Source organism: Zalophus californianus, chromosome 16, assembly GCF_009762305.2.
Source record: "Zalophus californianus isolate mZalCal1 chromosome 16, mZalCal1.pri.v2, whole genome shotgun sequence".
NCBI classification, from domain to species: domain Eukaryota; kingdom Metazoa; phylum Chordata; class Mammalia; order Carnivora; family Otariidae; genus Zalophus; species Zalophus californianus.
The window spans coordinates 3,154,516-3,175,576 of record NC_045610.1 but is presented as its reverse complement, the minus strand read 5'-3'; the positions used below and the strand labels follow the sequence as shown (position 1 = coordinate 3,175,576).

Genomic DNA, 21,061 nt, shown 5'->3' with positions numbered 1-21,061 from the left:
TCACCCCTGCCCGTGCTCTCTGTCTCTCAAATAAATAATCTTTTTTATTTTTTTAAAGATTTTATTTATTTATTTGATAGAGAGAGACACAGCGAGAGAGGGAACACAAGCAGGGGGAGCGGGAGAGGGAGCAGCAGGCTTCCCGCGGAGCAGGGAGCCCGACGCAGGCCTCGATCCCAGGACCCCGGGATCATGACCCGAGCCGAAGGCAGACGCTTAACGACTGAGCCACCCAGGAGCCTCACAAATAAATAACCTTTTTTAAAAAATCACAATAAAAAAGATAACCCAAGAGGCACTTGGCTGGCTCAGTCAGTACAGCCTGTGACTCTTGAACTTGGGGTCATGAGTTCAAGTCCCACATTGGGTTTAGAGATTACTTTAAAAACTTTTTCAAAAAAAAAAAAAAGATATCCCCAAAGTGCTGGTTATTAGCTGCAAACATGAGTGGCATTTGGCACCGCGTGACCCTCTGCAGAGGACCGGGGTGAACTGGACCACCCTGGGCTCCCTGTCTTTCCCTTTTCCTCTCTCGGTCCCGGCGGACCCACCTGGAGCCTTCTCATCTGGCTGACTGTTGCTGAGACGTGTCCCCCACTCCCAGAAGCAGGACAGCATGTTTTGGGGGAACGGAAGCTCCCTGGAACTACACTCCAAATGTTCCAACTTTCCCGACAAAGGGGTTCTACTGGGCCCACTGCTCAAAGCAACCGCAAAGACCAAAATCTCGACTTCCCAGAGCTGTAACAATCACCATCTGTTTATTTATATGTATGCCCCATCTCATTCCAAAAGGAAACTGAGCTCTGAAAATCAGATCGTGCGATATACACCAGATTATTTTCACACCACATATTGTATTGTACAAATGCTTTTGCAAAGGTAGCAGGGTTTTAAGTGTAGTCATACAGTCTCCCACCACCCTTGCGAGGCAAAGGCTTTCTATGTTTCCATATTCCAAAGGTACTGGCATAGTTTCAAGTCTGTATTCTGCCACCTTCTCCTAGCATTGCCTTATGACCATTGGTCATGTTGCTTCATAGTCTGTGTCACTCTACCTTTTCCTGGACTATAATATCACATCAGCTAGGTTTTACCATCTTGGTAAGAGCAGTAACAGTCTTCTAGAAAAGGCTTCAACCCCCCAACCCCTCCCCCCCACTGTATCTAGTTCCAGTGGGACAACCAACCACCGCAGCCTCCTTGCGGCCATGGTTTGGTCAATCGCGGGACCCCATTCCTCTGGCCACAGCGACAGGCCCAGGAATGCACGGGTCACCCCAGCCAAGACAGCCTCCTTCCCTGGGCCCCTGGGAAAGAGCCGCTTTCTCTTTCCTCCAAGGTCACAAAGCAGGAACAATGTAAGTCCAGAGCAATCAGACTTGGCCTCCCTTTCACCCCCTGCCCCCCTGCAATGGAGGAAACTAGTCAATAGTGGGAGAAAATGAGCCCCATACCCAAGGGAAGCACAGCCAAGGGACAGAGGGGGCCTGACAACTCATGGGAGTCCCTTGGACGGCCGCATTTCTTGAGCCACTGAATTCCCTTTTGTGCTTGGGCTAGTTTGGAGCTGGGTTTCTGTCAGTTATTGCTGAAAGAATCTTGATGATTACAACCCATTCCCTCATGCAGGAATTGTGGGTAGCTTTCAGGTTTTGCCATTATGATGAAGGCTCCAATGAACATTTTTTTTTTGGTCCAAAACAAAACAAAACGCTTTCAATCTGAAATATGATTAACTAAGTAATCAAGGAGCTTCGATGTGATCGGTTTTGATTCTGCTTGGAGATTCTTTTCTGGAAGGACGCGAGAGCCCTCGGGTCTTATCTCCCAGCTCTTTACCTCCACATCCGGCAGCCGCAACTATTCCTTGAAAATCAGGTAGGGGCTTGGCCAGGCCAAGAGACAAGACATGTGTGCCCATCTGGGAAGACCACAGAAGCACAGATATAGTGGAGAGGAAAGTGGGCCCATCTGGAGAACAGTGAAGGGAAATCGTAGGGGTGCCTACGTGGCTCAGTTGGTTAAGCATCCAACTCTTGACTTGGGCTCAGGTCATGACCTCAGGGTCCTGCGATCGAGCCCCGCGTTTGACTCCCCACTGGGCGTGGACGCTGCTTAAGGTTGGTTTGGGGGTGAGCGTGTGATGCAAGCAGGGCCAAAGCATAATCCAAGCAGGACTTGGGGCCCAACTCACTGAAGAAGGGACTCGACTCTTGCTGGCAGCTTATTTCCAAAGATGACTGCCACAATCCCTCCCATCCCAAATGCCCTTTCGCAGCGTGACTGCCACTCCTCTCATCAAGAGGAAGAGTTTATGTTCCCTCCAATTCCATCTGGGCTGGCCCCCACGACTTGCTTGATCCAGAGAATTGGGGACGAACCGATGCTGTGCGTGTTTGGAGCCTGAAGAGGACTGGCAGCTTCTGCTTTATTCTCTTAGAAGCCAGCTATGGGATGCAGAAATGTGGGTAGACTCCTGGGTGGTGGGAGGCTGTGGAGGGAGAAGCCACTCAGAGAACCAGGATACCAGGATGGCCTAGCCACCAGCCAGGAGGGAGGTCTTAGGACACCTGACAAGGCCATCTTGGCTCCTCCAGCCCATCTGATACCACCCCCGGGGCATCCGCGCCAACTTCTTTCTCTCTCTCTCTCTTTTTTTTTTTTTTTGCTCAAATTCTTGATCCACAGATTCAAGAGCAATGAAATTGTTTGTGTCTCAAGCCGCTCAGTTTGGGGTTAATTCATTATGCAGCCATGGACAAGCAAAGCACGGTCTTTCCGCTGGGGCTGCGAGGCTGGGGGGACACAGGCCCAGAGCTGCTGGTGGCCATCAGTGAGGTGGCCTCAGAATAACACCGGCACAAGGGAGAGGCGGAGAGACACAGATTTGAGTCCCTGATTCCGCTGCCCTGAAATCATAGCTGTGTTTGCACTTCTCAGTTCTGTGAGTCAATAAATTCCCATCTGTAAGCTGCTTTTGGATTGGGTTTCTGTCACTTGTAACCCAAAAAAGGCTCTTACGAGGGGAGAAGAGTTGACAATGAAAGAAATGTTGAGTCCGACTGGTCTCTGAGAGGGCCAAGACCTTGACCTCCAGTGGAATCCTGGGAGGACAAACCCTCCCCGGTATGGGATGAAATCAGAAGCGGGCCCTGAGGGAAGGATTGTCGGCTCTGGGAATCTACACGGGCTCTGATCTCAGTGAGGACCAAGGATTCTGTCCTCACTGCCACCAGGTGGAGTCTGAGACCTTTGGGTACAGGACCTGGCTGCCAAAATGAACCCATCAGCGTCCAGGGCCCCGCCAGCAGAGGTGCAGCAAGAGGAAGAGCCCAGGGCCCTCCACCCCCAGCATCCTCCCTCCCTCCCCTCTCCTTCCACCCCTTCTCTCGTGCACCTGGGGCCCACCTTTGGGTTCTCCCTCCACTCCTCTCAAATTCATCTCAGGACATTTGTACCCAAAAAAGATGATAACAGTTGACAGTAGTCAAGATGACATGGTATTAGCAAAAGAAAAGACCTAAAGAGGGGCGCAGTTGGTTGAGCGTCTGACTCTTGGTTTCGGCCCAGGTTGTGGTCTCAGGGTCCTGGGATCGAGCCCCAAGTCCGCTGAGCGTGGAGCCTGCTTCAGACTGTCTCTCCCTCTCCCTCTGCCCCTCTCACCTCATGTTCTCTCTCTCTCTCTCTCTCTCTCAAATAAGTGAATCTTTAAAAAAAAAAATAGACACAAAGATCAATCAGAGAGAATAGAGAGTCCAGAGATATATTTAACTGATGTTTACCAAAAGAGCAAAGGCAATTTAATGGAGAAACGATAGTCTTCTCAACAAAAGTTGCTGGCACATTTGGACATCCATGTGTAAAAAAAAAAAAAAAAAATCGAGACACAGACCTTACACCATTCACACTCAAAAAAGATCATGGGGGGGAGCCTGGGTGGCTCAGTCATTAAGTATCTGCCTTCGGCTCAGGTCATGATCGCAGGGTTCTGGGATCGAGCCCCGCATCAGGCTCCCTGCCCTGTGGGAAGCCTGCTTCTCCCTCTCCCACTGCCCCTGCTTGTGTTCCCTCTCTCTGGCTGTCTTTCTCTCTGTCAAATAGATGAAATCTTTAAAAAAAAAAAAAAAAAAAAAGATCATGGGGGCGCCTGGGTGGCTCAGTAAGTTAAGCGTCTGCCTTCAGCTCAGGTCATGATCCCAGGGTCCTGGGATAGAGCCCTGCATTGGGCTCCCTGCTTGGTGGGGAGTCTGCTTCTCCCTCTCCCTCTGTTCCTCCCCCCTGCTCATTCTCTCTCTCTCTCTCTCTCTCAAATAAATAAAGTCTTAAAAAAAAAAGACCATTGACCTATAAGTATAATACAAAATGACAAAATTTCTAGAAGAAAATAAAGGACCTAAGCTAGGTGACCTTGGGTTTGGCAATATGTTTTTAGATACAACACCAAAAGCATGGTCCATGAAAGGAAAACAATTGACGTTAAACTTTATTATAATTTAAAACTTCTGCTCTGCGTAAGACACTGTAGGAAAATGGAAAGACAAGTCATAGGCTAGGAGTAAACATTTGCAAGACACATATCTGGTAAAGGGTGATTATCCAAGGTACACAAATAGCTCGTAAGCTCAACAAACCAAAAAAAACCCCAATTTAAAAATGGGGAAAAGATCCAACACCTCACTAAAGAAGATATACGATAGTATAAATTTCCAGCTTGAAGATGAATAAGTTCTGAGGATCTAATGTATAGAATGACAACTATAATTAACCATAATATCGAAAGTTGTTAAGAGGGTAGATCTTAAAGTTATCATCACCACACCCACACGTATACACACACACAAGGTCATTATATGAGGGGATGGAGGTGTTAATGTTATTGTGGTGATCATTTCACAATATATACACATACCAAATCATTAAGTTGTATACCTTAAACGTACATACGTTATATGTCAATAACATTTCAATAAAGCTGAGGGAGGAGATAAACAGATGGCAAGAAGCATATGAAAAGATGCTTGGCAGGATGCCTAAGTGGCTCAGTTGGTTTAGCAACTGCCTTTGGCTCAGATCATGATCCCAGAGTCCTGGGATCAAGTCCCACATCCGCATTGGGCTCCTTGCTCAGCGGGGAGCCTGCTTCTCCCTCTGCCTGCCACTCCCACTGCTCCTGCTCTCTCCCTCACTTGCTCTCTCTCTCTCTGACAAGTAAATAAAATCTTTAGAAAAGAAAAGATGCTTGGCATCATTTGTCATTAGGAAAGTACACATTAAAACAAAAAGAGAGACCACTACACACCCATTAGAATGGCTAGAACCTAAAACACTCACCCTACCAAATGCTGATAAGCTTGTAGAACAACAACTCGCATTCATTGCTGGTGGGAGCGCAAAACAGTACAGCCACTCTGGGAGAGAGTTTGGTGGCTTCTTGCAAAGCTAAACATGGTCTTACCATTTGATGTGGCAATAGTACTCATAAGTATTAACTCAGCTGGGGTTCCTGGGTGGCTCAGTCGCTAAGTGTCTGCCTTTGGCTCCGGTCATGACCCCAGGGTCCTGGGATCGGGCCCCGCATCGGGCCCCGCATCGGGCTCCCTGCTCTGCGGGAAGCCTGCTTCTCCCTCTCCCACTCCCCCTGCTTGTGTTCCCTCTCTCGCTGTGTCTCTCTCTGTCAAATAAATAAATAAAATCTTCAAAAAAAAGTATTAACTCAGCTGCTTTGAAAACCTATGTCTATATAAAAACCTGCACACAAATATTTATAGCAAATATATTTATAATAAATATATTTATTTATCATCAGCAAGCACTGGAAGCAACCAACTTGTCCTTCAGTACATAAATGGATAAACAGATTGGGGCACAACCGCAAAGTGGAAAGTTATTCAGTGACAAAAAGACATGGATGAAGCTTAAATGCACATTGCTAAGTGAAAGAAGCCAGTCTGAAAAGGCCACATACCTATAGGATATTCTAGAAAGGCAAAAATAGCAAGTAGAAAGATGAGATGTTGCCAGGGCGGGTGGAAGAGGTAAAATACAGGGGACTTCTTTAGAATGGGGTGAGACTCCTCTGTGTAATACTGTCCTGCATTTGTCAAAACCCTTACAGCTTTACAGCACAGCCAGTGAACCTTAAATTCTTTTTATTTTATTTTATTTATTTATTTGAGAGAGAGAGAGAGCATGAGAGGGGGGAGGGTCAGAGGGAGAAGCAGACTCCCCGCCCAGCAGGGAGCCCGATGCGGGACTCGATCCCGGGACTCCAGGATCACCTGAGCCGAAGGCGGTCGCCTAACCAACTGAGCCACCCAGGTGCCCCCAGCCAGTGAACCTTAATATGTGCAAGTTTTAAAAAATCATTTAGGATGGCGGGGTTTCGGCTCAGGTCAAAGGTTGTGGGATCGAGCCCCACGTCGGGCTCTGCTCTCAGCAGGGAATCTGCTTGAGGTTCTCTCCCTCTGCTCCTCTCCCCTTTCCTTTCTCTCTCTCTCAAATAAATAAATATTTAACAAGAAAATTTTTTAAAAAATCCCTTAGGAAACCAAGGTCTCCCAGGAAGGAATGCAGAATGTAACCAAATCTAACTGTATTATAAATGTATGATACAACTTTACCAAAGAGGGTGGGCTGGGTGAGGGGGGGAGGTGCTGACCTAAGTAACTTCAGAAATGAGTGGACTCTCTAAGATGACAGACAAAAGGATACTGCAGTTAAGCGTCGTACTGGAGTCTATCAGGTGGATTCCCATGGGGTTATGGGTTCACAGTTCTGAGAAGTCCTACACATGTACACTGGAAGTGAATAATTAAGTAAGTGGGTGGTGATAAGAAGCGTCAGGTTGCTCACTGTTGGAGTAAGAGTTTACAGAGAAGCACAGAGAGGAGGTAAAATGACCCACGTAGCAATGGATTAGAGCTGGAGACATCAGTCTGAACTCATGTTCAGCTTAATGAAGATACAGATGGTTACACACAGAAATACATACACGGGTTACTATACACACATATATTTACTTGCTCTCCCAGCTAAAAGGGTCTCAAAACATTGATATCCCAATGGCGACAAGCACGTCCAGGGTCCAGATTTTGGGTTTTTTTCCCTTTTTTTCTTTTTCTTTTAAAGATTTTTTTTTTTAAGCAATCTCTACAACCAATGTGGGGCCCAGATTTTGGTTTCTAATACCATTCTTCCATAAAAGGAACTAGAGATTCTTGGAGAAATGGCTGATTCTAGCACTGGGGCAGGGAATATACAAAAGAGCCTGGAGCATCTTGTTTTGCCAGAAAATAGGGAAACGCTTTAAAAAAATGTTTTAATTAAAAAAAATTTTTGGGGGTGCCTGGGTGGCTCAGTCGTTAGGCGTCTGCCTTCGGCTCAGGTCATGATCCCAGGGTCCTGGGATCCCCTGGGATCACATCGGGATCCCCGCGCCTGCTTCTCCCTCTCCCACTCCCCCTGCTTGTGTTCCCCCTCTCTCTGTGTCTCTCTCTGTCAAATAAACAAAATCTTAAAAAAAAAATTTTTTTTGATGGCGATGTGTCAAAGAAATACATGAAGCAAGTAAAAGAGCTCCCAGGGCTAAAGCTAGAACACTTGGGGCAACAAAATAAGGTGTGTGTGTATATATATAAAGTATATTGAATTACAACCCATAATATAAAATAAAAATCCATGAGTCCATACTGATAGAAATCAATAGTTGAATAAGCAAATAACCGAGGGAGACAAACTTCCCATAAAGAATTCCAAATAAGTTGTGTAGATACTTCTCCCTCAAGGAGGCGGAGTCTAACTCTCCATTCCCTAAGTGTGGGCTGAGCATAGTGACTTCCTTCCAAAGAGGAGGGTATGGGGGGGCGCCTGGGTGGCTTGAGTTGGCACACATCTGACTCTTGGTTTTGGCTCAGGTCATGATCTCAGGGTCATGAGATGGAGTCCCCCCCCAACTTTGGGCTCCGTGCTCAGTGGGGAATCTGCTTGAGATTCTCTCTCTCCCTCTCCCTTGGACCCTCCCCCCCTCAAATAAATAAATCTTTAAAATACTACTTTAAAAGTAGTCTGTCCGGGCGCTTGGGTGACTCAGTCAGTTGGGCGTCTGCCTTCTGTTCAGGTCATGGAATCGAGCCCCATATCAGGCTGCCTGCTCAGTGGGGAACTTGCTTCTCCCTCTTCTTCTGCCTGCCGCTCTGCCTACTTGTGATCTCTCTCTCTGTCAAATAAATAAAATCTTTAAAAATAAATAAATAAAAGTAGTCTATCTTTAGGACATATAGATATTAAAGATAAAAGTCTCAAGCCAGGGCGCCTGAGTGGCTCAGTTGTTGGGCATCTGCCTTCGGCTCAGGTCATGATCCCAGGGTCCTGGGATGAGCCACGCAGCCGGCTCCCTGCTGGCGGGGGGGTGGGGGGGGGTGGGGGGCCTTCTTCTCCCTCTCCCACTTCCCCTGCTTGTGTTCCCTCTCTTGCTGTCTCTGTCAAATAAATCAAATTAAAAGAAGAAAAAAAAAAGGCTTAAGCCAGGGGTAAGCGGCTGACTCTTGATTTCAGCTCAAGATCCCGGGGTCCTGGGATGGAACCCCGCGTGGGGCTCCCGGCTCAGCCGGGAGTCTGCTTCTCCCTCTCCCTCGACCCCTCCCCCCACTTGTGCTCTTCCAGTGGTTCCAAAACCTAAGCATACACCATAATAACCTGGCGGGTTTGTTAAAACAGTCTGTCACCTCCTGTTTACCTCCTGATTCAGGAAGGCTGGGACAAGACTAGAGAATTTGTATTTCTTCCCCAGGTACTCATGGTGCAGCTGATGCGGCTCCAAGGACCACACTTTGAGAACAACTGCTGTAAACTCTAGGATTAAAATGATTAAAATACTGAGTAAGTGTCATCCCATCCACAAGGTGGAGAAATCTGGGAGCATTCACTGGAAATTTTCAGGGGACTCTTTCAGAGCCCCTCTTGAGAATCTGGGGAGAAACCCCATTGTCTGCTCTACTTTACCCTCCACCCCTCCTGTCTCCGTAATGCTCAATGAGGTAGCAGCAGGAGGAGGGAGAGAGAGAGAGATGACTCAGACCCAGTCCCCGGGGGGAGGGGGGCAACCAAGAACTCCCAGGATAGTGAAAGGAGTCAGAGAGTAAACGATTGCTGATTAAAATGAGAAATGTGGGTAACTGCTTGAGGAGCAAAGCAGGATGGAGATGGCTGAAAGTGGAGAACTTGAGAAAGCTTCAAGGGTCGGGAGAGATAAAGCTCAAGGTGAGGAATGATTTGGGAATCACCAAAAGAAGGGGAAGGGCCATTCCCAGCAGTGGGAACAGGATACACGAGGGCACAGGGGTCTGGCAGCTCTTGACTTTTCTGGAACCCTGATAACTGGGCTCTTGGTATGAGTCCAACACTTTCCCTCAGGTAAGTGCAATAGGTAATTAGCATTCCATTGACAAAGGAAGCTCTGAAACGTTAAGTAACTTGCCTAAGTTCATCCAGCTGGTAAGCAAGTAAACACACACTGGAGCTCCAAAGGCGCTCTGAGTCTAAATCTGGAGCCTGCCTCACACGCAGGCAGGCAGCCTCTGCCTCCTCCTCCCCCCCCCCCCAACCCCCGCCCCAGCTGACATCCCACATCCTGCTTTCTTTCTCCAAGCCTTCTTTCTCCTTCAACCCCTTCCCGGGGTTGCTAGCTTCCCCAGTCTGTTTTCTCAGCTCTCCCGTGATTAACCGTTACTAGACTCATGAGCAAAGACAGCAGTCCAGACTCACAGCGCTCTCTCACCACTAGCTGACAGTGGAAAGCTAAACCCGGGGATCCACCTCCCTGCCTCGCCCCGTCCGCCCTTCTCCTCTGGATTGCCGCGAGGATCAAGAGCTCAGGGCTGTGGCTGAACTCCCACGCCATCCTTCGGGGCCCGCAGCAGCCACACCCCGGCGCTGGGACCTACGAATCCTGCCCCCAGCCTCAGGAGATCCGTCCGGTCCAGCAGGTGTGTGCCCTCCGCACCTGCGGGCGGAGCCGCAGCTTCTGGGCTCACCTGGCGCCAGGGCCGCGGGGGAGCGGATCTGCTGTTTGGCAGTCCCCGTCCGCCGCGAACCCAGACAGGAGGTGAAGGGACGGGCGCCCTCTGCCCGCACCAGGAGCAGCGCCAACCCCGCTCCCTCCTCCGCCCCGTAGGGGACCGCGACCTCCGCCCTCCGCCTCTGCGCCCGTCCCGTAGCCCCGGGCCCAAGCTCTCCTCCCCGCGAGAGATACAAGCTCCGCTCCCGGGGCGCCCCTCCCCGAGCCCCGAGTCTGGGGCGCCGGCGCCGGCGCGCGGAGAGTTAATTCCAACCGCCTCCCGGCGGATTCCGGGGGCCGGGTCGCCGAGAGCACCTCCCATTGGCCGCGGAGCCGGCTCGGCGCTGATTGGCTGGGGCTGCGGGCCCCGGCTCGCCTCGGCTCCCGATTGGGCGCCGCGCTCCGGTGGCTGGAGTGTGGCGGTCCGGCCTCCGCAGGCTGCCCCCGGCGAAGCTGCTGCGGGCTTCGGCGGCCAGCTACCCGGGGACGCTCATCCCTGGCCGGAGTTCCGACTTCCTTCCCCGATACAGACGCCACCGATCTTCTCCCGGATCCTCTTCCTCCGTAACCCGCTGCCTTTCTTTTTCCTTCCTCCCGGCTCCCATCTCCCGAATCCGCGCTTCCCTCCCCTGCTCCGGGGCCCCGGAGCCGACCATCCCCATCATCCACCTGCCATCCTCCTGGCTTCTTGCCCCTCCTTGACCTCAGATCCCGTGACCGACGGAGCCCTGGCATAACCTTCTCACCAGACTCTCCTAAACTTCTTTTCCTTCTCTTTTTGCCAGCTCCTGACTCCCAAATTCCAGCTAACCCTTGACCTCTTGACCTCTGACCCTAACATTCTGGACTCCAGACCTCTAAATTCCTATCTCCTGCAGCGGAAGGCGGGGGGACTGCTGACACGGAGGCCTCCCCCTGAGTTCTGACCCCGTTTCTGAAGCTTGTTTTTACTTTCTTACTCCTGGGCCACTTCCTGTTACTGCTACCCCACCATGGACTTCTTGATGAGTGGCCTGGCAGCCTGCGGGGCCTGTTTGTTCACCAACCCCCTGGAAGTGGTAAAGACCAGGATGCAGTTGCAGGGAGAACTGCAGGCCCCGGGCACCTACCAGCGGCACTACCGAAACGTCTTCCATGCCTTCATCACCATCGGCAAGGTGGATGGCCTGGCTGCCCTGCAGAAGGGACTGGCCCCTGCTCTCTTATACCAGTTCCTGATGAATGGCATCCGCTTGGGCACCTACGGGCTGGCTGAGGCTGGGGGCTACCTGCACACGGCCGAAGGCACCCTCAGCCAACCCCGCAGCGCTGCAGCTGGGGCCCTGGCTGGGGTCATGGGAGCCTACCTGGGGAGCCCCATCTACATGGTGAGAAGAAGGGTCTTGCCTGGGGCCTTCAAGCAGACCCTTGGTGCAGGGTGGGGCCTGGGCCTTCACAACCTGACACTGAGATTGGAAGTAGGTTTGTGTCGGGGACAATGCGGAGTTTGAGTGCCATACATCCGCGGGTGTAGGGTTCAGGAAAAGTCCTGGGCACCACAAAATTAGAATCCCACAGTCTCCTCCTTTGAGTTTTCTGGAATAGGTGAAGGGTCAATAGCCTGAGGCCCAGAGAAGGGAAGGGACCAGCTCAAGGTCACACAGCTTGTTGCTAGGACTAGGTCCCGCTTAGTGCTCCTCCTGGAAGACACTGGGAGGCAGGCAGTTCTAGAAGAGAGGCAGTCTGGTCTCACTCCCAGGGTGCTACATTCAGGGACAGTGACCCCTCCAGAGTCAACCGGCCCCAGGGTTGGTTGGGGAGCCTGGTCACGGTGTTGGCTAGAGATCCAGTCTGGGAATAGGAGCTGATATGAGAGGCTGGACCCCCAAGTGTTGCCTAACGGGGAACGCTCTTAGGAAATGTTGCCATTCTCTAACCTCTCCATCCCCCACCCAACCCCCAAAGGAAGGAGGATATAGGGAGGGTGGGGTGTCTTGCAGTGCTAGGAGATCCATCCCCTGGGACTGGAGCCAAGGGACACAGAGTCCCATGACCAATGTGTTAATGGGAACAACAATAATTATCAGATTAAGAGGATAGTCCTTGCTGAACACCCTAGAGGAAGTATGACGGGGTCAGGCGTTTGGGTCTTTGAGGTAGGAGGCTGGTCACTGGGCCATAGGCTGTGATACTTTCTTGTTCCCAGGTGAAGACACACCTACAGGCACAGGCGGCCTCAGAAATTGCTGTAGGGCATCAGTATAAGCACCAGGTGAGAGTTTTCCAACCCTGCTGGGGTCCCTGCCCATTCTTTCCCATTGCCCCCACCACCTCCCCACCCCAGCTCTCTGCCTGCCCCCGACAGCTGCAACCGAGCCCATCGATCCAGCCCCACCCTGCCCCTTTTCTGGAGCAGTGAGGAAGGGAGCAATGGCGGGTGGTAGACACATTCTGATTCTAAGTCCACACGGAACCAATTGCCCAGACGTGGGTGCCCGTGAAGGACCCATCCCTGGCAGTGTGAGGTGGCAGCCCCGGATGCTGGGGGGACTGAAGCCCACCCCTGTGGTCTTCCCCCTATCAGGGCATGTTTCAGGCGCTAAGCGAGATTGGCCAGAAACATGGTCTGGTGGGGTTGTGGCGTGGGGCCCTGGGCGGCCTGCCCCGAGTTATCATCGGTTCCTCCACCCAGCTGTGCACCTTCTCATCCACCAAGGACTTCATCACGCAGTGGGAGGTACTGCCCCAGGGGAAGGGGTGGGGCCACCCCGGGACTGCGGGCAGGGGGCGGGCAAGCTGTGCTCATGGTCAATGTCAGGGAATGGCAGGAGGGCTTGGGGGTTGCTGACTCTACACCCTCCCCACTCATCCTCCTGTCACTTCCTCCCAGATGGTGCATCTGAGTTCTTGAGCATCCTGCCCTTCCTACTTCACAGTGTTCCCACCCCGTGTCCTAACTGGTGGCATGGAGGCTCCCTGAGTTACCAGCCCTCTCCTCTCTCCCCAGGGCGGGGCCCGTCCTTTCCTAGGGGTCGAATGACTGGCTGACAAACCTCTTCCTCCTTCCACCCTTAGATATTTCCTCCCCAGAGCTGGAAGGTGGCCCTGGTGGCTGCCATGGTGAGTGGCATCGCAGTGGTCCTGGCCATGACACCCTTTGATGTGGTCAGCACGAGGCTCTACAACCAGCCCACCGACGCTCGGGGCAAGGTAAGGGAAGGCTCTGGAGGGCCGGCAGGCAGGGCAGGCCAGGCGGTGGGTGCAAGCGCATGGTGGGCGCAGGTGGGACAGCCTGAAGTGCAGCCCGCTGAGATGAGGCCCCTGGTGGGCTCTGACAAACGCCTTCCCTGTGCTCTCCCTCCCTCTCAACCTGCTCTCAGGGCCTCATGTACCGGGGGATGCTGGACGCTCTGCTGCAGACTGCTCGGACAGAGGGCATTTTTGGCATGTACAAGGGTATAGGCGCCTCCTACTTCCGCCTTGGCCCCCACACCATCCTTTCCCTTTTCTTCTGGGACCGGTTACGCACCCTTTACTACACATACACCAAATGACCACAGCCATTCTTTCACACACCACCGGCTCAGCACTCCTTGGACACTTCTGCCTCCACTCCCATGCCCTGGTGACTTCTGACCAGGTGACCTTTCGTCCCTCCAAGGGGGACAGCCAACTCCACTCCCCGTCTATTTTCTCAGGGTTGAATCACTACAAGGGACAATCTCCCTCCCTTCCTGGGGTGTCACTCTTAAACTTTCCCTTTTAATCCGTCCTCCTGGACACATCACACACACACACACACACACCCCCTCAGGGCTGAACCAGTCACTCCAAAGTATTCCCTCCTTTTATCTGGACCGCCTTGGGTCCCTTCTGATCCTATGCACAAACTTTTAACTCCCCACTCCACGACCAAAGGGAACTGGGGGGACCCAGATGTCTTGTTAGATGCAAAGGCACAGAGATATTATCTTGGTTATAAAGCAAGTTTATTTCTGCAGACAGGAGGTGTCTTATGTTTATGCACAGGGGAGGAATTAGGGGCATATATCCAACCCTTGGTTCCCCTTGAAGAACGGGGTCCCCATGCACTTGAGCAGCTTCACGCAGTGTTTCAGCATCTTTACGGGGGACCAAAGATGTTGGGGTCGTGCAGGGTCAGACTGGTCACCAGCTGTTCAAAGTCACCCAGGCTCCAGGGCGGAAGTGACAGATTTTCAGGGCCAAGAGATAACCTATTGTCAGGGCTTGGGGGTGGGGGGAACAGACGGAGAGAGAACATCATCCAGGCTGCGGGTGGGGAAGTTCCCACTTCCTGTGCCCCTTAGGACCTGAGTATCTGTGACCCCAAACCTCTGGCCCTCTCCCTCTTCCTTGGAGGACCCCACCAGCCAGTCTCCCAGCTCTGCCCCTCCCAGCAGATCCTCCTGGGGACCCAGTCATGAGCCACGCATCCTTTCTGTCCTCCTTACGGGGGATCATTGAAGGTGAGCAGGAGATCAGTCTGGTACCGGGGCAGCCGCAGCAAAGCCTGGTGTGCGGTCACATCCTTTGCTACCTAAAGGGATCAGAGTTGAGATGCTTACCAGACAGCCCCCCCTCCCCCGGCCACTCCCTTCACCCCTCCAGGAATCTCACACTCCCCTGCCCTCACCTGCTGGTTTTCTTTAGCTACCTGCTGCTTGCCAGAGAGGACCCAGGCTTCTTGACAGAAGCTCCTCAGAGCCAGGTTCTCCAAAGGGAGGGGCTGCACACTGTCCACTTGCATGGCCCTAGCCCCCTGCACCCCGCCCACGTCCTCAAAGTGGTACCTAGAGTAGGGGGGGCGGGGTCAGGGAGGGACGTCTCTCACTCCCCCAACACCCCCCCCCCCCCCCCCCCCCCCCCCCCCCCCCCCCGCTCCCCAGCATCTTTGAGTCTCTTAAGCTTCGTTCACTTCCGGTGATAAGGTGTTGCCCTGGGAGTTCTCATGGCCCTGATTAACCGTCCAGCCGCAGGCCCCGCCCACCTCTTCGGCTCCGGCCCTCCCATTGGCCAGCCGCGCGGGCGGCCACCTCCCTCACCGCGCAGCGTCCTCGCCCTGCACGTGGGCCTGCAGCTCCAGAAGTTCCACGACCAGGCTCTGGTCCGTCAGGCGGTGGCAGAAAACTTCCTGATTGTCCGGGACCGGTCGGAGGTCGCTGGAGAGAGGCGAGGCCGACCCCGGCTGAGCCCCGCTTCTGCCCGCATCCCCCCCGGCCGGCCCGCGGCGCCCGCGCCTTCTCACCTCACGTCAAGGGCTCCGGGAGGGAGACTGGCGGAGAAGGCGCCCCCGAACAGCGGGTAGTGTCGCGTGGGCTCCATGGACCTGGCACTAGGTGCGGGCATTAGAGGGAAGTAGAAGAAACCCACGTGTGGCGCGCGGCATCACCTCCGCCGCCTTCGGTCCATCTTAGCTCCCGCCCCTTCAGGCATGGGCCCCGCCCTTGCGGCCGCGCTGGCCAATCGGCGCCTGCGCCGTGGGGGCGGTGCCCAGCGGGGCGGCTCCCGGAAGCCCGGCTCTCCCCGGGGGCGGGACCTGGGGGGCGTCGGCTGCGAGCTCAGATGTCGGGCCTGGGGTTTGGGACGCCCTCTTGCCCGCTAGGTCGCGCCCCCCCAGTCTCCTGTCTTTCAAGGGGCCGCATCTTCTAACACTGTCTCCTGAGACCCTCCCTGGGGGCCCTTGCTCGCGCAAGGAACAGACGCCTAGGTGGGGTCTCCTGAGTCCGGGGAGAATAGTTGGAGGGTCTTGCAGCTCCCTCCTTGGGGCGCCTGGATGGCAGCTAGCTGCAAACCGGACCGCTAATTCCCGGATGCGGGGAATTAGGGGAAGAGTGGGGCCAGGTGTGGGGCCCCGGTTAGGATTCAGGCCTCGTCGCCTTCCTGCATGCGAGACCCAACCCGGGGATTAGGTATTTTTAATCCCTCTCAAATCTTGCCTTGAGAACGCGGTGGGGGGCTGGGGATGGGGACGGGGGGCCGCCGCCACACGCACCTGGAGGAAAAGACGGATTAAACCCTCTGTTGTTTCTCTTTCATAGATTTTTAGAATGTTCTTAAACTTTCTGCTCAGTTATATCCCTCCCAGCTAATTTCTCCATTCATGTTTGATCCCCAGCGCCCAGCAGAGTTAGAACATAACAGACCTATTGTGTATTGTTGAACGATTGAATAAACCCCACCCACGGGGTTCCAAGTGCTGACCCTACTTATAGAATCCAATAATTTCATGACCCTGGGGCCGGGGGACACCTCTAATTTTCGGCCCCTTACCAAAGCTGGAGATACAAAGGCAATTGGGACAAGATCCCTGCCTCACCGGATCCGCTGAGCACACTTTGAGTCTTAAAGGTTGACCCAAAACTCACCAGGGCATCCTAGGGCTGTGTTAGGAGAACATCAGGAGAAAGACTGGGAGCCGAAAGGGCGCGTTTTGGGAGATGCAAGTGTATCCGCTTGGCAAGGGCGCAGTGGGGGTCGGGGTGGGAGCTCCGAACAGTGGCGCTGGGGAGATGTGGTCTTGTGCAGGGTTTTTGTAGAGCATCCCATGTAGCTTGGACTGTTCCCTTCTGACTACCAGCCTCAGACTTCTCTCGCCCTTATGTCCTCATCTCTAAAACGTTGTTGGGATGAAAGGAGCTATGGATGTAGCTGCATCTGAATCTGTTTCTGGGCCAAGAGAGTGGACTAGGTTTGATCCAGGAGGAATTCTAGAGAGGAGGGGAGTGTTGCAGACCCTAGAGGGAGAGAAGGAGCCTGGACGAGGGAAACCAAGGGAGCTAGAACGGAGAGGTCTACTCCACACTGCCTCTCTCGTGTGGGGAGTGGCAGACCTCTCTGTCCCTCCCTCCTGGTTTCTGCTGGTCGGCTGTCTGTCTGCTCCCACCCCCAACCCAACCCCACAGGGCATTCCTGGCTCTAGCTGCTTTGTGAGCAGTCAAGCAGATAGGGAACCTTTGGAAAGGGACCTTCGAGGACAAAGAAGTTGACAGGGCCCTGGCACTGGGCACGAGGGGTGGGGGCCTACTGAGCCAGGAGGAGGTCGCACAGGATTAGGGAGACTGAGGAGAAAGCCCCCCACTTCCTGATTTGGGGTCTCTGGCATGCCAGGAGCCATGCTCTTGGATCAGCCTTGTACAGCCGGGGACTCCTGGCCCGCTATAGCTCTTGAGCTCTTCCAAGTGGTAAGAAGCAGATCTCCCCGAGGTGACACGGGCACAGGGCCAGAGCTCCTCCAGGAGAGTCGGGTGGAAGGTCGCCCTAACCTGGCAAGTTCCGACTTGGACTTCACTTCCGTCCGTCTCATATTTCACATCTGTCTTGGTGTCTGTCACTTCGCCGGGTCCTCCCAACCACTGACTGTCTTGTACCTTCAAATTCAGACTCCCAAGAGACAGAATCTAAGGACCTGTTTGGCAAGCTCTCCTGCCTGGCCACTTCCCGGGCCACTAGCCAGATCTGAGTGAGATCCTTGGTCCAGCTGGCTGTGGCTAGGATAACGGGTGTCATGGGACAAATCTCAGTAGGCCAAAGTGGCCCAAGCCATTTTTCTCAAGGGAGTGTGAGGGTTTGTCCCCCTCTCAGCTCACTGGTTGAAATAGACCTACAACTGATGGGATTCCATCCCCCTGGGACATTCCCTTATCCAATGCCCTGCATGCCGTTGACGCTGCTGGTTTCTCTGGGGACAGGTGTCCCAGAGCACCTGTGATAGCACCAGGAGGTAGAAGGGATGGACTTGCACCAGGGAGATGGCTCAATACACCCAAACTCAAGCATCAATTTGGGAAGAATTGGGACGACACATACTTCTATTAAGCAGAGGTTTTGAAACTTTTTTCTACCATGCATCCCCTTGGCAGCTTGGCAAGGCCCACAGACCCCTACTCGGAATAATGTTTTCAAATTCATAAAATAAAATATGCAGGGATACAAAGGAAATGAAAAAAATTTTTTAAGATTTGATTTATTTTTTTTTAGAGAGAGCGAGAGAGCACAAGCAGGGGGAACAGCAGAGGGAGAGGGAGAAGCAGGCTCCCCGCAGAGCAGGGAGCCCAATGCAGGGCTCAGTCCCAGGACCCTGGGATCATGACCTGAACTGAAGGCAGACGCTTAACGACTGAGCCACCCAGGAGCCCCAGGAAGTGAAAATATTTAAAAACAATAATCAAAATTAAAACCCCAGATTTTTGTTTGAACACAAATGTACTCCTTTGTTATCACATCAACGAGGTCTAGTGGCAGGTCTGATAAGTATAAAGTAACACAGAGTCTCTGGTACTGCTATCTACAGTGCTCTGGTATCTACAGTCGCAATAACAAGAGATGCTAAATTTCAAATAAGAGGTCATTGGAAATAAGCGTAACTTTTTCCCATCCAAGCTGATTGATTGGAGCTTAAGAAACCCGGCTATGAATTATGTGTCCTGGCCCTACACCAGGCCCTAGGGGAAGCTCAGTGGTAGCCACAGTGGGTTTCTAAACAAAGGCCTGGTATCATGAATGCAGTATTTGAGGAAGAACAGTGTGTCCTCGTATTGGGGATGATTCTATAGCTGTCACCCAGCACCCCCCCCATGGAACTTTCCAGCCCCGTATCTCCCCATTCTCCCCTCTAGATGCAAGGTACTCTGAACTTCCCTCAGCCCCTTGACTGGATCACCCTCCTTTATGCCTCTCAGATTTTACACCTGTGCCATCCACCTAGAACTTTCTTGCTCCCCCTCTTCCCTGGCTAACTCATTGCCAGGGTTCACCGCTCCTTCTGAGAGTGCCTGGGGCTCTTGGCCTTCCTGACCCAACCACAGGCACCCCACTGTGTTGTAATGCTCTAATCTCCGGTGGATTCTAAGCACCAGGAGGGCAAGGACCATACCCATCATTCACCTTCAGCTTACCCCTGAGTTGTGCGGTGGGGGCGGGGGGGGAGGGGCTGGCCTATAAATATTTATTGAATGGATATTACTTAAGAGACAGAGGTTATTTACCAGTCAAGACCAGTCAAGAGATGTGCTACCATAAAGAATTTGACTGGCCCCCGTTCCTGGTTCCTAAGAGGGAAACTCTAAATCCTTGGGATTTTCCAAGTGACAGGTGCTCTTTGCTGCTCTTGGTGGGCCCTGAGAGTTTACACTAATGAGATGACTAGTTGACAGTTGATGTAAAGAGAAGAATCCGGATGAAGGTAGGGCACACCACAGAGACCAGCCGTGTGACTGAGAGGGTTGGTGCTTTGAGCCCCTTGACATCAACCCTTTACCCCAAACCCCAATAAAAATGCTGGACATTGAGGCTCAGGGGAACTTCTTGGATCGTAAATACACTGATATGAGGTGACACACCTGTCTACTGGGGGCCTGCGCTTGGAAGCTCTGCTTCTAGGACCCTTCCAGAACTTAACGTTTGTCTGTCCTTACAGCGAAACAGCAATCCTAAGTCTAGCACTTTCCTGAGTTCTACGAGTTGTTCCAGTGACTTATTGAACCTCTGGGCATTGCAGGAACCCTGGAATCTAGAGCCAGTTGGCCAGAAATGTGGGTGACTTGGGGACCCATGAGATTTATGGCTGGCATCTGAAATGAGGGTGGTCTTGTGGAAAACACCCGGTAACCCGTGGCATCCAATGCTTCCCCCAGTTGGCGTTAGACCAGTTAGGGTGAAACAGAAGTCTGTGATATCCTGCGTTCAGGGGGATGAGGGTCTGGGCGAAGCTGGTAGAGACAGGAGAGGAAGAGATGAAGCCAGAAAAGCAATAAAGAAGAGAAGCCATAATCTGGGTGATCCGGGAAGTGTAGCATCCCAGATGGAGGCCGGGCCAAGAACAATGGCGAAGCCAATGACAGAAATGGGGCGGAGAAGCGCTTGGTTGTGGGTGGGGCAGAGAGGAGAGAGGGCCTCTGTTCTTGCACCTACATCACCAGACTGGGTGCTTCACTCCCCCCACTTCCCAGCGGTGGAGTCCAGCACCTCTGCTCCTGCCATTCCTCCTTCTGGGTGTGGGATTATCCAAGCCAGGGACCCAGAGACAACCGTGCCACGGGACCGTGCTAGGTCACATTCCTTCCTGAGGACCCTCTGCCTGGAGCTGCCAAAGGGCACGCGGCCTCAGAATGCTCGGTCCTGGCGAAACCCTCACTTTTGATCTCTCGAGGGACCCTTGCCCTCCTGCACCTCACATCGTGTATTCCAGAAGTGGGAGGAGGAGGCCCTTTGGATGCGGTGAATTGGGAGAGGTGGCAGACATCCCCCTGGTGGCCTGGCCTGCATCTGAGGGAGGGGGAGTGGGGAGGGGTCCCGCTGTCGCAGCTCTCAGAATCTGATGGAGCCTCATGGGGAGGGTGAGGTACATCACATTCTCCTAGGAGGTGCCCTTGGGAGTCCGCGGGGCCCCAGCCCCCGCCAAAGTGCCGCATAACTTGGTTCTTTTCGTCTGTCTGCTTTATTTGGCTGAGGTCATGTCCTTGTAACCGGCCATAGGGGAAGTGTTTGGGAGTGGGGAGGGCTGCATGCACTCTGTGGGGAAAGGATCCTGATGCCGAAGAGTTTGTCTCGGGGTGAAGACGGGGGTCAGCAGAGCTAGGGCTCGGTGGTGAAGGACTTGGGCTGGCTCCTTCTCAGGGGTGTCCCAGGATACTCCACTGACTCAGGCCCTGGGAAGCCAGCCACTCAGCCTCCTGTTTTCCGCCCACCCCTTAAACACCAGTTAGCAGGACCCTAACCTCCTAGATGACCTTTTCCGTACATACACCCAGGGACTCCCCAGTCATCTCCATCCCAGATCTCTCCTGCCTGCCGGCTGGATACCTCCTTTCGCGCATCCCACTAATGCCTCAGACTCGGCGCCTCCGGAGCAGAGCAGGTCATCCCCCTCCCAAATGTGCGCCATTCCCTGTGTTCCAACCACAGCCAATGAGATCATCGTCTACCTGGTGGTCCAAGCAGCACGTCTGGGCGTCACCATTGGCTCCGCTGTCTCCTCGTCCCCCCGCCCCCCACATCCAGTTCCCG

The 21,061-nt window shown here is 53.2% G+C and overlaps 2 protein-coding genes across 6 annotated transcripts in view; one reads left to right on the top strand and one right to left on the bottom strand.

The window, feature by feature from the left end:
* The first annotated feature begins 10,470 nt into the window (after positions 1 to 10,470).
* Positions 10,471 to 21,061, top strand: part of SLC25A35 (solute carrier family 25 member 35) — a 16,739-nt gene continuing 6,148 nt past the window's right edge. Inside the window, exons 1-6 of one of the 4 annotated variants that reach the window (XM_035724613.1) lie at positions 10,471 to 11,424; positions 12,243 to 12,308; positions 12,621 to 12,773; positions 13,112 to 13,246; positions 13,417 to 13,514; positions 13,661 to 13,836. In XM_035724613.1, coding sequence (XP_035580506.1) covers positions 11,050 to 11,424; positions 12,243 to 12,308; positions 12,621 to 12,773; positions 13,112 to 13,246; positions 13,417 to 13,514; positions 13,661 to 13,802 — 969 coding nt within the window. In that variant the 5' untranslated portion in view covers positions 10,471 to 11,049 and the 3' untranslated portion in view covers positions 13,803 to 13,836. Of the gene's footprint in view, positions 11,425 to 12,242; positions 12,309 to 12,620; positions 12,774 to 13,111; positions 13,247 to 13,416; positions 13,626 to 13,660; positions 13,837 to 21,061 lie in introns of those variants that run through there. The other 3 variants (XM_027624746.2, XM_027624745.2, XM_027624747.2) reach the window with 3 other exon arrangements.
* RANGRF (RAN guanine nucleotide release factor) lies at positions 13,612 to 15,476 on the bottom strand. 2 transcript variants are annotated; one of them, XM_027624749.2, is made up of 5 exons: positions 15,303 to 15,476; positions 15,100 to 15,216; positions 14,712 to 14,847; positions 14,509 to 14,594; positions 13,612 to 14,283 (listed from the first exon to the last, which is right to left on the bottom strand). In XM_027624749.2, exons 1-5 carry the CDS (start codon positions 15,401 to 15,403, stop codon positions 14,160 to 14,162), a joined length of 564 nt encoding a protein of 187 aa, XP_027480550.1. In that variant the 5' UTR covers positions 15,404 to 15,476; the 3' UTR covers positions 13,612 to 14,159. The 2 variants fall into 2 exon arrangements, with proteins under 2 accessions (XP_027480550.1, XP_027480549.1); XM_027624748.2 differs by having other exon boundaries at positions 13,998 to 14,283; positions 14,691 to 14,847; positions 15,303 to 15,470.